The sequence below is a fragment of the Odocoileus virginianus genome, chromosome 17 (assembly GCF_023699985.2).
Source record: "Odocoileus virginianus isolate 20LAN1187 ecotype Illinois chromosome 17, Ovbor_1.2, whole genome shotgun sequence".
Lineage (NCBI taxonomy): Eukaryota > Metazoa > Chordata > Mammalia > Artiodactyla > Cervidae > Odocoileus > Odocoileus virginianus.
Genome location: NC_069690.1, coordinates 25,590,124 through 25,606,099, shown reverse-complemented (window position 1 = coordinate 25,606,099; position 15,976 = coordinate 25,590,124). Strand labels below are relative to the sequence as shown.

The following is a 15,976-nucleotide window of genomic DNA, read 5'->3' as shown; positions in this document are numbered from 1 at the left end:
GGGTTGGGAGGGTGGGGGGCTGCCCTCACTTGACTGGATCCAAGGCTAGAGGCAGAGATCCCCAGAGGTGTGACCCTTAAACCAGAGGTCCTCTCTGGACTGCCCCAAGGTTTTCTGAGCAGCGCTGTATCCAGCAGAGGCCAGTCCTGGGGGCCAGGCCCAGCCGTCTGCCTTTCAAGAACCCTCCTTGATGATTCTGAGGTCTTGCTTGGACGGAGAAGCACCACTTTTCCCCATAACCCTTCTTTTAGCATGGTTCTGCGTAGGAGCAAATGGTTTGAGGCTGTGCTCACATTCTCTACCATTGGGCCCGAAGGGAGAAAGCTGTGAGCTGAGGAAGGTGTGTGCAGGTAATGCGTCTGTATCTAAGGGGTTAAGGAGAATTCACCAAGAAGGGGTTAAAATCCCCTGCTTCTGCATGCGTTGTGTTCTAGATTACAGAACTGATACATGTACCTTATAAAACTGCAAATAAATATAGAAATACATATGGTTAAAAAAAGTTCCTTCCCCATCTCATTCCATATCCCCTTAGAGAGAAGCATATTAGCAGTTTGGGATGAATTCTTCCAAATCTATAAAGAGCTCTTTACAGTGGGCTCCCACACAGTTGTCGCTCAGTCGTGTCCGACTTTGCGACCCCATGGACTGCAGCACACCAGGTCTCCCTGTCCCTCACCATCTCCCGAAGTTTGCACAGGTTCATGTCTGTCGTATTAGCGATGCTGTCCAGCCATCTCATCTTCTGACACCCTCTTCTGCCCTCAATCTTTCCCAGCATTAGGGACTTTTCCAATGAGTTCAAAAACTGACTCCTTCCCCCCTCACCACTTTTATTTATTTTTAAATTTATTATTTTTTAAAAGCCTGTGTCCTCTCCACCTCTGTCTACTCCCTTCAACAAATACTTATTTTGAATCTCCCCTGGTGCCAGGCAGTGTTGAAATGCTGGGGACACAGTATTCCTGCCTTCAGGGAACTTAGGTCTCCTCAGTGGAGACAGACAGTGGGAAGTAAGGGTGTTCAGGGAATTTAAGGTAATGATGATTCTGTTGAAGAAAGGAAGTGACTGCTGGGGGTGTGTCCTTGCTGGTTGACACAGGGTGGTCAGGAAGGTCTCTTCTTGGAGCAGCCTTTGAGTTGAGAGCGGACAAAGTCTGGGGTAGGAAAGTGTGCCAGGTAGAGGAAGTGAAGCAGGAAAAAGTTTGTAGTGTTGAGCAGGAGGAGGTCAGGGAGCGGAGCAGGGTTGAGGGAGAGAAGTAGAAAGGAGGCCAGAGGAGTCGGCCAGGCCTGAGGCCTTCAGGTGGGTTTTTGGGTTTTGTTTTTTTTTTAAAGTGTAAAGAGTTTTTTTCTTTCTTTTGAATTGTGTATAACATAGGCAAAATTTATCTAAGTCAATAAAATTTTAATGAATTTCGCATTCCTTAAAATTCCACTGATTCTTTCCACTGCCAATCACCTTGGTTCCTCCACAGTCATAATCTTCAAAATAAGATAGCTCTTTCAAAAAGTTTTGCCCAATCCACAGCTGTTATGTAAGTCAGCCCATAATTCTTTTAGTTGAGCCTCTTTGAGCACCAGTGGAATATGGACACACTTAAGAATTCCCCACCTGTAATCTTTGGGATCCAGTTTCCTCAAGTAATTTACTTTAAGACTCTAGAAGTTAAATGTAGCAAGTAGGTTGCTATTTATTCCTTCATCTTTCCTAATATTGAAAACCCTGTTATATCCAACTTTTACTCATGAGCCTAGCAAAAAAAAAAAAAAAAAGTTACAGGTCTCACTGTCACCACTGCAAGAAAATTACAATGACAGAAGCAAAACCTGTGTTCTCAGTATAGCCACATTAACCATCAGGTGGATGTTATAAACGCTGGGAAAAGTTCCCTTGGATGGGAGTGGCCAGGTTGGGTCCTGGTGGAGAAGGTACAATAGGGGGCAGTAGAGAGCCAGGGAGGAGGTGGTCATGAGTTTCCAGATGAGAGATGTGGTGTCGCTCACTGGCCAAGGAGCTCCACTTCTCTGGGTCTCAGTTTCCCTAGCTGTTAAATGGGAACAATAACCACCTGGTTGGATTCTTGCGAGGAATAAAGGGAAAAAACACATAAAACCTATGGCACACTGCCTGGCGGATATTAGAATGTGGTAAGGATGGTTGCTCTTGGCCTCTTGATCTATTCTCTATTACTGAGTAAAACTGAGAGTTAAACAAAACTTGGAAGCATTTGGAGTTTTAAAATTTTCACCCTCTAAATCAAAGTAGGAAGGAGGAGTCCCAGAGAGAATCCTGGGTCACAGGACCCTGGATGTCCCAGCACAAAACACAGTGGAGCCAGGGCCAGGACCACCTGTGGGAGTGGGAGGGGGCGGGGCAGGGGGGCTCTCACTCTGTCCCAGGGAGGGGATGCTGTAGCCCTTGGGTGGGCTTATCAGGTCACCTTTTAAACTCCTGGCATTGAGCCCTTCCAGCCCGAGTGCATCTCCCAAGCCTCTCCTGTCTTCCCTCCACCCAAGGCCAAGTCAGCCTCGGCTAGATCTGGGGAACCACAGGTCACCGTCTTTGGAAGGTCTGCACTGAGCCTCCTCTGTGCCCCTCTGGCTGTTTGTCATCACCTCGTCTACTGGGATGCTGGGTATGTGACTCTGCAGTCTGCGGGGTGATGAGAGGCGGCTGCAATTCCAACCTTCTGTGTCTGGGGTCCACTCCAAATGCCAGGTTGAAAGCACTCAGAGAGGTGTGGGCAAGGGCTGAGGGGTCAGGACCCAGCTCTCCTTCTCCACAGAACGGGAGGGGGCTGTCTTAACTCAGAAAATACCCCAGGACCCCAGCTGTGTCCCAGGGAAGTTGCTCACACCCTCTGGGATTTGGGGAAAGACACCCCCTGCTCTGCTGACCAGCCTTCCCCTCTCCCCTCTTGCAGAGGCTCTGAGATAATGCAACTCTTGGCTGTCCTGCTAATAACAATGATAAAAATAGTGTGCACAGAGCACTTGGTATGTGCCACTGTGCTAAGGGCTTTCCGCTCATGAGCTTATTTAACCTTGACCTGGCTCTCAGGTGGGCATTAAAGCACTTTCCAGATAAAATGAACTCAGATCCATCTGACAGTGGCCTCCAGGTTCTTTCTGCTGCGCTAGTTTTCCATCCCCTTTACATCTTTCCTGGGGACCTCTGGCCATCAGTACCCTTCCTTCCCAGTGTCCACACACCCCCTCTCCCCACCAACCCTTTCTTCATCCCCCAGCTGCCCAGGGCTCTGCCTCCAGCTGCCAGAAAAGCACTTCCGTCTTCCTGACTCACCCTGATAGGAGGCCTAGCCCCCTTTCTCCTTGACCATCTTTAATCTGGCACTTGGGTTCCCCAGATCTGGCCCTGAAGGTCACCCCCACTTCCTGGGGCTCTTTCTTCTGCTTCTCCCCACAGGTGGAAACTCTATCCTGGGCTGATTTCTTCACACTGTGCCCTCATCACAGGGCAGCACCCAGGACTCTGGCTTTATCATCACCAGAAATCTCTGGTCTCCAGGGGTCCACTTAGCCTTCTGCAAACTTTTGTCCGGGTTACCTTCCCTCTCTGGCCTCAAGCCTCACACTTTCTCAATGGGACCAGATCAGCGGCCTCTTGGCTGAGCTCTTTGTCTCTCGGGGAGGGCACCTCTGAACCGTCAGCCACCCCAAAGCCAGGCCATTGCTCAGCTTACAGCTCTGACCTCACCACTGCCCTGCCTGCAGCTCCTCATGAGCTTCTGTGCATGCGTGTGTATGTGCTAACTCAGTTGAGTCATGTCTGACTCTTTGTGACCCCAGGGACTGTAGCCTGCCAGGCTCCTCCTCCCATGGGATTTCCCAGGCAGGAATACTAGAGTGGGTTGACATGTCATGGGCTGCTGTAGTCTTTAACTTTGTTAAAGACTTTAACTTTAAAGTTAAAGTTAAAGTCTTTAACTTTGTTGTTCAGGTGCCAACATCAGTAAAGTGCTTTCAAGTGAGTGTCCCCCAGTGTATATTCACTCATCTAATAATTCCGGCCATCCTGTGGGAGTCAGCCTTCAAGATGACCCCTGAGTATTCTCACCCCCGGCATCCACACTCTTGGCGTGTTTCCCTTCTGCACTGAGGAACCATTAGGACATTGTGGAGATGATGGAGCATTACTTCTGAGGCTGGGCCATAGAAGAAATTGCAGCCTCCACCTTGTGCTCTCAGATCATTTGCTCTGGGGGCAGCCAGCTGCCATGTTGTGAGGGCGCTCAAGCAGTCCTGTGGAGGGGCTGCCTGCCAACAGTCAGCACTCACCTGCCAGTCCTGTGGGTCTCCTTGGAAGCTGGTCCTGCAGTCTCGGTCAAGTCTTCAAACAAACGAAGCATTGAATGACATCCGACTGCAACCTCATAAGAGACTCTGAGCTAGAACCAACTGGCTAAGCTGCACCTAGATTCCTGACCCCCAGAAACTGAGATGATAAATATTCCTTGTTTTAAATTGCTTTTTTTTTTTTGAGGGATCATTTTACAGCAATAGATCAATAATACACATATACCACTGTACAAGTCTATTATGTACACTATAACGCATATCCCCAAGTAGACCTCTAAAGAAAAGAGATAAAAATATATATAAAGGTTCTTTTTTTTTTGACAGGACCATACAACTTTTGAGACCTTAGTCCTTCAACCAGGGATTGAATCCAGGCCCTCAGCAGTGAGAGCATGGAGTCCTAACCCCTGGGCCGGCAGGAAATTCCCTAAATGCTCTTGCCACTCGCTTAATGGATGATCTTGTGACCCCCTTGGGGCGCGTGTCCTCCCAGTCAGGAGATCTCTGTGCTCCTGAATGGCATTCAGGCTACCTTCCCCTGAGATTCAAGGCTCTCCTCAGGGCGGCCCAAGCCACCCCTCTGGCCGTTTATCCCACTGAAGAGAAACTTGATTATTACAACTGATAAAATCCTTCCTGTTCTTTCAGACCAGCTTCACAGACCTCCACTAGGGAGCCTTTCTCGACCACCCTGGAGGTGGGATTCCCAGGTTTGGAGCCTAGGCTCTCTGAATTGCTCTCTGCATCCTGAGGGGAAGAGGACTCAGAGGGAACAGGTTCACTCTGCATAATGAGGCGGAGTTCTACAATCGGCTCCGACAATCCTGCTGTCCTCCCCAGCACCTGTGAGCATGCTGCCAGCGCTCTCTCAATCATTACGTTGTAGGTAGTGAAACTTACAGATAGCCATACATATCGTACAGGGGGCTGACCTGTAATTCAGCATCCAGTGTATTGTGTCCTTCATCTGGCTTTCTTCAAAGTGTTTTATCACCTCTGACTTCCCCCCGCTTTTTTTTTTCAATTAAAAAAAAATTTTTTTTTTTCGGCTGCACCTCACAGGATCTTAGTTCCCTGACCGAAATTGAACCTGCACCCCCTGCATTGGAAGCGTGGAGTCTTAACCATTGAACCACCAGGGAAGTCCCTTGGACTCCCATTCTTAAGCTTTTGTGTATGTTGTGTACACGGCTGACCTTAGGACAGGAAGATTCTCCAGGTGGGCCTAATCTAATCCCATGAGCACAGGGGGAATCAGAGAGATCTGGAGTTCTAGAAGCATACCAGGCACTGTTGCTAACTTTGCAGACGGGGTGCGCGGGGGGAGTGTCATGTGATGAGGAAGGCAGGTGGCCTCGAGGAACAGAGGGTGGCCCCCGACCACCAGTCAGCAAGGAGATGGGGACCTCAGTTCTACAGCTGCGAGGAAGTGGATTCTGTCAACAACTGGAATGTGTTTGAGAGTAGATTCTTCTCCTTTGCATCCAGAAATGAATATGGTCCTGCCAGCACCTCTATCTCAGCTTCATGAGACCCTGAGCTGGGAACTCAGCTGGGGTTCCTCTTGGACTTCTGCCCTACAGAGCTGTGAGCTAATAAATGGGTGTCATTTCAAGCCACTACGTTTGGGGTGCGATAGAAAATGAACACATGAGGCTCTGTCTCTGAAGACCTTGCAAAGTATATATTTTCGCTCTCTTTTTTTTGACTGTGCTACACAGCTTGTGGAATCTTCGTTCCCCAATCAGGGATCAAACCCTTGCCGCTGCAATGAAAGCACAGAGTCCTAACCACTGGACCACCAGAGAATTCCCAAGGTATATATTCTTAAAGGGATAGATGTAGAGTTCTCTCGGTGCATGTGTCTACCACCATGTGTCATGGTTTTGTTTCTAGCTATTTCTTGGTTTCTCAGGGTTATCTCTGGTCTCACAGAGAGAGCTGGCTTGTAAGTCAGCCACCGGGTGTATCATGTTGTTTATCTGGCTTTCCTCATGGTGTTTCATCACCTCTCTCACCCTAAAGTTGTTGACTTTGGGGTGTTTTTCATTACTGGTTCACGGACTGCTCCCTAAGCAATGGGTTTGGGAACATGGTTATAGCATAGAACTAGCTTATAAGAACATCTTATTCCAGTATAATATGCAAATAGAAGAATGCACAGATCTTCAGTGTATGGGTTTCGGCAGTTTTACAAACTTGCAACCTTGCAGCCGGCGTCCAGATCAAGCAGTGGAACATTTCCATCACCCAGAAACTCCTTCCAATCCTCACTCCTGTAAGGGTAACCGGTATTCTGACCGAAACAGCGTAGGTTTGTTTGCCTGAATAAAGCAGATTGTAACTGATAATATCAGAGCAAGCGAAATCAACAGCCCAGTAGTCACCAAAATTACTGGCCACAGTCCCAGTACATGCAAACAATGTGAGGCTTTTCAAGACATAAACGAGGGTGCAGCCAGGGCTTCTTATTTTATGCGAGGGACGTGTTCTTGAATATCTGAATATTCAGACGTGTTCTGAATATCTCACATAATGTAAACTCTTCTAACTCGGGTCTAGTTTTCTCACTGAAGTAACCATAACATAGGATTCCCATGATGTCATATCTGGGGGCTAAAGCAAGACTTACTAATGTCATTAACATCGCCCAATTTCTTAAAAAATTTTTAATTAATTGATTATTTTATTTTTAGCTATGCTGGGTCTTAGTTGCTGTGTGGGCTTTTCTCTAGTTGCAGCGAGTGGGGCCTGGGCTTCCCATTACAGTGGCTTCTCTTGTGGAGCACAGGCTCTGGGGCTTGTGGGCTCTAGAGCACAGGCTCCGTAGTTGCAGTGCCTGGGCTTAGTTGGCATGTGGGATGTTCCTGGACAAGGGATCAAACCCGTGACTCCTGCATTGGTAGGAGGATTCTTTACCACTGAGCCACCAGAGAAGCCCAGTTTCTAATTTAGCATAATTCCAATCCACACACTCCCAGGATTTAGCCCTCCGTGAACTCTCCATGCGGCTGTGAGGGATCACTTTTAGTATCTCTGGGACCCCAGGGCCCAGCTGTGGTGACGGGATGGGACCCTGGTTCTGGGAGCAGCACACAGGTCCCGGGAGTCCGGTTGTTCACATTCCAGGCTTGCCTCTGCTGTTTGGACTCTGGGTAAACTCTTACCATTCAGGGCCTCAGTTTCCTCATTTCCGAATCAAATAGGGGTGTGCTCTGGGGCTAATGAGAGGAGGTAATGAGGGAAAGGGCTTCCCAGGTGGCTCAGTGGATAAAGAATCCACCTGCAATGCAGGAGACACAGGTTCAATCCCTGGGTTGAGAAGCTCCCCTGGAGGGGGCCATGACAACTCACTCCAGTATTCTGGCCTGGAGAATCCCATGGACAGAGGAGCCTGGCGGGCTATGGTCCATAGGGTCGCAAAGAGTCTGACATGACTGAGGTGACACATGCAACAAGGGAGAAGCACACAGAAGTCACTGGAGGTTTGCTGGCACCAATCCAGCTGAGTGGGTAAAAGCCTGCCTTCCTGCCACCCCCACCCCCTGCACCTCAGGCAGCTTGGAGGACTTTACTCCCCAGGAGAGCCATTCAGCCCCAGGCTGGGGTGTCTGGTAACTGAGCCCCAGGAAGCCAGGCCCAGGCTCAGATGCCAGGGTCATAGGCCTGGATTGGGCAAGAGTGGAGTTCGGGCCCTCTGATCCTGGTCAGAGATATTTGGAGAGATCAACAGTTCTGGGAAATTCAGAGACAGGAAGTGAAAGGGGAGTGGGGCAGAGGGGAACCAGCCAGCTGCACCCCAGCCCCTCCTGGTCTGGACCTCTCCCAAACAGTTCCTTGAGTGGGGTGGCTGCATGCAAGGATGGGGAACAGAACAAGGAGACTCTCCATCCCTGGGAAGGAGATGTGTGGCTCCCACCCCCACACCCACCCTGAGTTCCAAATCCATTTCTACCTCTGTTTACGTCCAAAGTCCCGGGCACTGGAGATGCCAGGTTTGGTGTGTTTGAACACACAGTCACACAGACAGGCAGACACACAGGGCTCAGGGCCTTTGAATGGACCCTGCCCCCTCCCCTCCCACCACCCAGAGCTGTCTGTGCTTTCTCCAGGCTTCAGCCTGTTTCTTAGCCTGGGATCTGCGCAGCATTGAGGGACCCACAAGTCAACCTTGAGACCTTTGGCAAGTAAAAGGGGAAGAAAGGGGGTTGGGGGGAAGAAAGGAGGTGGAGGAACTAGCTGTGGAGTGGGGTGGGGGAGGGGATGAATGGAGTCCACGTCCGGAGGGGTGGAGACAGAGTGGAAAAACTTCAGAAGATAGATTTTGGATGTCAGGCCTGGAGGGAACAGGAGCAAGAAGAAAGATCTCCACGCAGTCACTGATCACCTGGAAAGAGACCGAACCCCACACCCCAGCTCTTCAGCCCCTGCCTCAGCCCTAACCCCAGCCTTGACCTGGTCTCAGGCCCAGCCGGCCCTACCATGACAAAGGAGTATCAAGATCTTCAGCATCTGGACAACGAGGAGAATGACCATCAGCACAGAAAAAGTGAGGGGACACCTCCCCCCATTTCTGAAAGGCGAGCATTAGATGGCTGTCGCCCCCTCCCCTGACCCTGCCTCTCCCTGGGTCTGCCCGGCTCACAAGGTTGGTAGTGTCTGAGCCGCCCCTCTTAGGGGAGGTGCAGGGTGTAGGATTGGAGACCCTTTCTTGGTGGCAGTTGTCCCCAGGCTCCTTCATGACCCCCCTGCCCTTAGCCTTGTCACCAGCTTCTCAGGACCCTGGGGAGGGGGTTGCCCAGGGGATGTGGGAGTTAACTGCAAGAAGTTAGACCCTCTTCTTCGTTCCTCTTCCGACACCGGTGAGCCTTGGCCAAGTGTATGTGTGTGAGTGTGAGTATGTATGAGTGCACAGGTGTCAGGGATCCTTTGGGTCAAGGAGAAAATGTCTGTGGCAGGCCTCAGGGGAGCTCTGACTGGAGGAGGATGAGTCAAGCCCTCTTTCTTTCTCCTGCGAGTAGAGATGTTTCTGTTGGGGCTGAGCCAGGATGGAGTGCTTGGCAGAAGGGAGTGGGCAGTGCCCTGCGGTTGGGGAATGAACTACCAGCAAAAACGGAGGGGAAGCCCCCGCATTTCAGCTCACTGAAACAGGGCTCCCGGGTGGGCACAACTTGGTCGACCTGAAGTCTGGTTACTCTGCCTCCCTGCGCCCAGACAAAGACGAGTGGGACCCACGGGGAGAGCAAGAAACCCGTTTCTCTTGCCCCACCTGCAAGACCCCCTCGCCCCCCTCGCCTCCAGCTTGCAAACTCCATTCTCCAGGCTCTGCGTTCGGATGCGGCAGTGACTCGATCCGGCCACTAGGTGCCAGCAAAGGCCTAGAGCCTGGGTAGGGCTCCAGCAGAAAGATTCGCACCCCTTCCCACCTCTCGATGCATCCAGCTCCTCCCGGTCACCTACCGCCCAGATTTCTTCATCTATAGAGTTCCTTCTAGTCTCCTACAGGAGGCTCAGGTTGCCCTCCTCCTAGGACCCCAGAGCTGCCCCAGGCTCCCCTCTGTCCCTGAGTCCCTGACCTCTCTTGCAGGGCCGCCTCCTCCTCATTCATTCAGTCGGCGTCTCTGCACCGGACCCAGCCTCCTCCTGGTCTCCATGGGCCTTAGCCTCCTGCTGCTAGTGGTTCTCTGTGTGATCGGATCCCAGAGTGGGTTCCCCAGGGGGTAGGGGGTGTTTGGGAAGGAAGCAAGGTGATGGGGGGGGGGGGCGGAAGAGCTGGCTGCTGTGATGTGAGAAACAGCCCCCTCATTTTGTCCTGTCCGCACCCTCTTCTGCCCAGACTCCAAGCTGCAGGAGGAGCTCCGGGCCCTGAGAGAGACCTTCAGCAACCTCACAGTGAGCACAGAGGCCAAGGTCAAGGCCCTGAGCGTTCAGGGTGAGGAGGGCTGGGGCTGGGGCTGGGGGGCTGGGAACAGTAGGGCAATTGAGACACTGAGCAAGTCTCTCCCCTAGGAGGAAATGTGGGCAGAAAGATGAAGTCCCTGGAGTCCCAGCTGGAGAGACAGCAGCAGGAACTGAATGCAGGTCAGCGGAGGCGGGGGTGGGGCGGGGAGGGCGGGGGGGGGGGGATGTGAGTGCGCATGCGTACCGCGGTCTCTCAGACCAAACCAAGGGGCACTGTGGCTGAAGTATCTGCGATCTATGTTCACGCCCCAGCAGGCAGATGACAGAACCTTCCCAGCCCCCAGTGTTTCTCGTGACTTCCTTGCCTTCCCCTACCCTCATCCCCCTCCCCCTCTGCCCTCTGTCTCCCCAGATCACTCCAGCTTGCTGCTCCACGTGAAGCAGTTTGTGTCTGACCTCCGAAGCCTGAGCTGTCAGATGTCTGTCCTCCAGGGCAATGGTGAGGGGGTGGGGGTTGCTCAGTCCTGCTTGCCTGCCCAACCCACTTCCCCATAGCCCCTCACACCCGCTCTGCCTCCCGCCCCAGGCTCTGAAAAGGCCTGCTGCCCAGTGAACTGGATGGATTATGAAGGCAGCTGCTACTGGTTCTCTCGCTCCGGGAAGCCCTGGCCGGAGGCAGAGAAGTACTGCCAATTAGAGAACGCCCACCTAGTGGTGGTGGGCTCCTGGGAGGAGCAGGTGAGGTTCTGGTAGGGCCCGGCTGGGAGGTTGGCAGGTCTAAGGAGAGGTCACCAACCCCTCCTCTCTCCCCAGAAATTTATCCAGCACCACATGGGCCCTGTAAATACCTGGATAGGCCTCACGGATGAAAATGGGCCCTGGAAATGGGTGGACGGGACGGACTACGAGACAGGCTTCAAGTGAGTGTGTGCGTCCCCGAGGCTCTGCCCCTCCATCTATGGTCCATCTTCCCAGCCTGGCAGGTCCCAGGGGCTGGGGGGTCCACGGCTGGGCTCAGGGTCTCAGGCGCTGGGGTCCGCATCTCTTTGGTCTCTTTAGGAACTGGGCGCCAGAGCAGCCAGACGACTGGTACGGGCACGGGCTCGGAGGGGGTGAGGACTGTGCCCACTTCACGGAAGACGGCCGCTGGAATGATGACGTCTGCCCGAGGCCCTACCGCTGGGTCTGTGAGGCCCCACGGGACAGAGGCGATGACAGCTAAGAGCCTCCTCTCCCCTAATTTATTTCCTCAATGCCTTTACCTGACGTAGGGGTCCTGGTTTGGGGCCCTTCTATCTGGGGGCTTCTAGATTTTCATCTAAGATTTTAGAGGGAAGGGGGAAGGATGGTGTCTGAGGAATGTAGAATGATGTTTAGAGGGGTGAGGAGATTGAAACCCATGCTGCTTTCTATGGTTTGCAGGTTATTATTGTCAACTGGATTTTTTTAGAGTAAAAAGAAGAGAAATACACAAAACATTGAGTTGTCTGCTTGCTGGGGGTTAGGAATCGGGAGTGGGCTGGTCAGCACTAGGAAGTCTTGGGCAGGCAATGGGTCATCCTGAGAACTGTCTGCACTTTGGGCCAAGAGGCCTGGATTTGTTGTTTACAGGTATACAAGTTAGGGCAAGCTAGTCTGCTTTCTGTGTTTCAGCTGTAAAATAGCATTATTAATGGTTTGTTACTGAACTCAGGTTTGGTTGCTCACGTCTCAAGAATACAGTACTGAGAGATGAGTAAAAGGAACTATGGCTTTATTGTGGAAGTTGGCAATCTAGGGAAGAAGGTGACTCATATCCCAAAAAATCAACTCCTCCTTGCCAATCAAGGGGCAAGAGGTTTTAAAGGGGAGTTTCATGGGTACATAGGTGGGACAGAAGTTACGTGCATAACAACAGGGTTAGCTCTGACAATCATCTTGAAATTGGTCATGCAGTGGTCTTCTGGTCAGCGTCCTCTTTTTCATATATTTTAAACTTTATTTTGTATTGGGGTAGAGCCGATTAACACTTAACATTAACACTCAACATAACATAAACTCAACATTCAAAAAGTGAAGATCATGGCATCTGGTCCTATCACTTCATGGCAAATAGATGGGGAAACAGTGGAAACAGAGAGACTTTATTTTCTTGGGCCCCAAAATCACTACAGATGGTGACTGCAGCAATGAAATTAAAAGACACTTGCTCCTTGGAAGAAAAGCTATGATAAACCTAGACAGCATATTAAAAAGCAGAGACATTACTTTGCTGACAAAGGTCTGTCTAGTCAAAGCTATGGTTTTTCTAGTAGTCTTATATGGATGTAAGAGTCGGACCATAAAGAAAGCTGAGTGCCGAAGAATTGATGCTTGTGAACTGTGGTATTGGAGAAGACTCTTGAGAGTCCCTTGGACTGCAAGGAGATCAAACTAGGCAATCCTAGAATATATCAGTCCTGAGTATTCTTTGGAAGGGCTGATGCTGAAGCTGAAACTCCAATACTTTGACCACCTGATGCAAAGAGCCGACTCATTGGAAAAGACCCTGATTCTGGGAAAGATTGAAGGCAGGAGGGGAAGCGGACGACAGAGGATGAGATGGTTGGATGGCATCCCTGACTCAATGGACATGAGTTTGAGCAAGCTCTGGAAGTTGGAGTGCTGGCATGCTGGAGTCCATGGCGTTGTAAAGAGTCAGACATGACTGAGTGACTGAACTAAACTGATAGCCGATTAACAATGTTGTGATAGTTTTGGGTGAACAGTGAAGGGACTCACACTTATCCATTCTCCCCCAAACTCCCCTCCCATCCAGGCTGCCACATAACATTGAGCAGAGTTCCCTGTGCTGTTCAGTAGGTCCTTGTTGGTTATCCATTTAAATTATAGCAGTGTGTACATGTCCATCCCAAACTCTGTAACGTCTTAAGTATAGTTAATCTTCAGTTCCAGAGCTGATTTGTTCCTACAGTTCTTGATCTGTGCGAGATGGAGCAGCTTATGTCATGGTTACAATCTGGATGCAGTCATCATGCAGTTAACTTTTTTCATTTGGTGGCAATTTTAGTATCTGCAAAACAACACAGGAATATGCATCAGAAACTGTTATCTATGTCCTTCAGGGAGGAACTAAAGATTCTGTGACTGTTGTTCTAATCGTTAACTTCTTGAGCTTGCTCTTTTGTGACTCAGGGGAGGCTTGGGAATCTACAGCTTTTTTTTTTTTTTTTAATAAACAAGAGACTGGGGATATAGAGGAGCTTTTGTATCTGGAGGTCCCTGCAGCGTCCTGCTCATTTCACTGGGACTATCTTACCTTCTGCAATGCCCACAGGAACAGAACCACCCCAGTGTGAACAAAAGCTGCATCCACAGATAGTTAACAGATGCAAAGATGAACCCACAACCCAGAATCATCAACATGGTAGGAAAATCAATAATACCATGGAAGAGAAAAGTCTAACAAATAGAACCTACAACCCAGATGGGAGTTAACAGGACAAACAGTTGAAGACTTTATGGACACTTATGAGTTTATCAATGGACAGCAAGCTCCAGGATATGGTAAAAGACAGGGAATCCTGGTGTGCTGCAGTTCATGGGGTCCCAAAGAGTCAGACATGATTGAGCAACTGAACAAGAGCAACATGGGTTTATCAACCAATATAGACAAAGTGTTAGCCTACCAATAAGACCTCCACTAATTCTAAAAAGAAGCAATGCTCTGACCACAAAATAAATAAATAAATAAATGAAGTTAGATTTAAATATGAAAGTATAGCCAAAAAAGAGCTATCAACATATACATTTCTCACCATCTTTCTAGATAACTTTGAATTTAAGAAAAAATAAAAATGAAAGTCAAGCGGTTTAGAAGGAAACAAGGAGAACTCTGCATACTGAGATTGTGGTACGGTATAAAGCAATTCCCTAAAGGAGAAGTATATAGACTTAAGTGCATTTATTTTGAAAAAATAGGAAAGGTTGAATGGAAAGAAGCTTAATTTTTAACTCAAGATACTTGAAAAAGAATAACAAAATAGGTCTTCGCTGGTGGTTTGGTGGTAAAGAATCTTTCTGCCAATGCCCAGCAAGATCCCACGTGCCGCACAGCAACTAAGCCTGTGCCCCACAGTTATGGAGTCTGTGCTCTGAAGTCTGGGAACCGCAGCTACTACTGAAGCCTGTGTGTGACCCGAGCCCGTGCTCCACAACAAGAGAAGCCACTGCAATGAGAAGCCTGCATGCCGCAACTAGAGAAAAAGCCTGCACAGCAACCAAGGCCCAGCACAGCCAAAAATAAATAATTTTAAAAAGAACTTTAAAAAAAGAATGACACAATAAATTCCCCAAATAGAAAGAGCTTTTTTTTTTTTTTTTTTTGGCAGGGGCAGGAGAGAAACTTGTTTGTTTGTTTGTTTTTATAGAAACTTGTTTGTTTTTTTAAAGCAAAACTTAATGCACTAGAAAATAAAAATGTAGATATCTTCAATAAAAGAAAATCTGATACTTGAAAAAGGTAGAAAACAAACAAATATGAAGGAGAATAAAGGAAACACAGATAAATAGTTTTATTTTTTAGCTTTTTTGGTTGTAGTGTAATTTCTTTGCAATATTGTGTTAGTTAGTGCTGTACAATGAGGTGAATCAGCTATATATCCCATGTGCTGCACCACAGGGCATATCGGATCTTAGTTCCCAACCAGGGATCAAACCTGTACTCCCTGAATTGAAGTGCAGTCTTAACCACTGGACCACCAGGGAAATACTATTAGACTATATTGCAAAGCCATATTCATAAAGACAGTATGGTAATGATACAGAACAAATAGACCAATGGCATGGAATAGGGATCTAATGTATAGCATGGTGACCACAGTTAACAATACCATGCTGTATACTTGAAATTTGCTAAGAGAGTAAATCTTAAGTTTCCTAACCAGACACAGACACAGAATTGGTAGCCATGTGAAGTGATGGATGTGTTAGTTTGTGGGAATCATTTTCCAGTGTAGATGCATATTAAATCACCCTGTTGTACACCTTTAAAAAATTGCATTGTACAACTTAAATATATACAATTTTTGTCAGTCATACTTCAATAAAGCTTGAAAAAAACTTCTAAAGCATATCACACAGAGAAAAAAATCCACCACGTGACTACGTGTCCACACATGTAGTGTGGATGCAGAGATGCCTAAAATAAGCATTAAATGAAAAAACTAAAAATAAGAATGCTGGCTAGAACCCAAGAACACTGATAAAAATCAATAGTCTACACACACAGTAGCACTACATACATTTCAAGAATCCATACATTTTCAGGGACATGTCAACCCCATTCAAGTGGTTGCTTAAGGAAGGGAGGCGACTAGGACAGGACCAGGATAAGAGGAGGCATCATTGAGAGAAGGACCTTGAGTAGACCAGAGCTGAGAGCTGAGAGTGGGAGGAGCCCACACTTCACCTCTAGTCCATCTCTAGGAAAAATGTTCATGCACATCTCAGCCTCCACCCTGCCACGGTCCTTAAAGGGGAGAGATAAGAAACAGGGGCTTCTTATCAGGGCTTCTGTCATAGTTCAGTTGGTAAAGAATCTGCCTGCAATGAAGGAGACCTTGATTTGATTCCTGGGCTGGGAAGATCCACTGGAGAAGGGATAGGCTACCCACTCCAGTATTCTCGGGTTTCCCTTGTGGCTCAGCTGGTAAAGAATCCACCTGCAATGCAGGAGGCCTGGGTTTGATCCCTGGGTTGGGAAGATCCCTTGGAG

At 49.0% G+C, this 15,976-nt stretch overlaps 1 protein-coding gene, 1 long non-coding RNA gene and 1 other non-coding gene across 6 annotated transcripts; 2 read left to right on the top strand and 1 right to left on the bottom strand.

Moving 5' to 3' along the window:
• Window positions 1-1,769: 1,769 nt before the first annotated feature.
• LOC139039294 (small nucleolar RNA SNORA1) lies at window positions 1,770-1,903 on the bottom strand. The gene has a single exon (XR_011492613.1). It is a non-coding gene; the product is annotated as a small nucleolar RNA SNORA1 (small nucleolar RNA).
• Window positions 1,904-2,444: 541 nt separating this feature from the next.
• On the top strand, window positions 2,445-4,485 carry LOC139038945 (uncharacterized). The gene is made up of 2 exons (XR_011492050.1): window positions 2,445-2,636; window positions 3,962-4,485. It is a non-coding gene; the product is annotated as an uncharacterized lncRNA (long non-coding RNA).
• Window positions 4,486-8,332: 3,847 nt separating this feature from the next.
• On the top strand, window positions 8,333-11,697 carry ASGR1 (asialoglycoprotein receptor 1). Of its 4 annotated transcripts, XM_070478974.1 has the most exons (9): window positions 8,334-8,503; window positions 8,786-8,869; window positions 9,908-10,024; window positions 10,157-10,252; window positions 10,330-10,401; window positions 10,634-10,720; window positions 10,808-10,959; window positions 11,035-11,141; window positions 11,281-11,697. In XM_070478974.1, the coding sequence occupies exons 2-9, from the start codon at window positions 8,803-8,805 to the stop codon at window positions 11,441-11,443; spliced, it is 861 nt and encodes a 286-aa protein (XP_070335075.1). In that variant the 5' UTR covers window positions 8,334-8,503; window positions 8,786-8,802; the 3' UTR covers window positions 11,444-11,697. The 4 variants fall into 4 exon arrangements, with proteins under 4 accessions (XP_070335078.1, XP_070335077.1, XP_070335075.1 ...); XM_070478977.1 differs by lacking the exon at window positions 8,786-8,869 and having other exon boundaries at window positions 8,333-8,503; XM_070478976.1 differs by lacking the exon at window positions 9,908-10,024 and having other exon boundaries at window positions 8,333-8,503.
• Window positions 11,698-15,976: the final 4,279 nt, after the last annotated feature.

Coding starts and splice junctions, on each gene's coding strand:
- ASGR1 (XM_070478974.1), top strand. CDS start 8,803: ATGACAAAGGAGTATCAAGATCTTCAGCATCTGGACAACGAGGAGAAT. Junction 10,025..10,156: donor CTGTGTGATCGGATCCCAGA/GTGGGTTCCCCA, acceptor TCTTCTGCCCAG/ACTCCAAGCTGCAGGAGGAG. Junction 10,253..10,329: donor CAAGGCCCTGAGCGTTCAGG/GTGAGGAGGGCT, acceptor TCTCTCCCCTAG/GAGGAAATGTGGGCAGAAAG.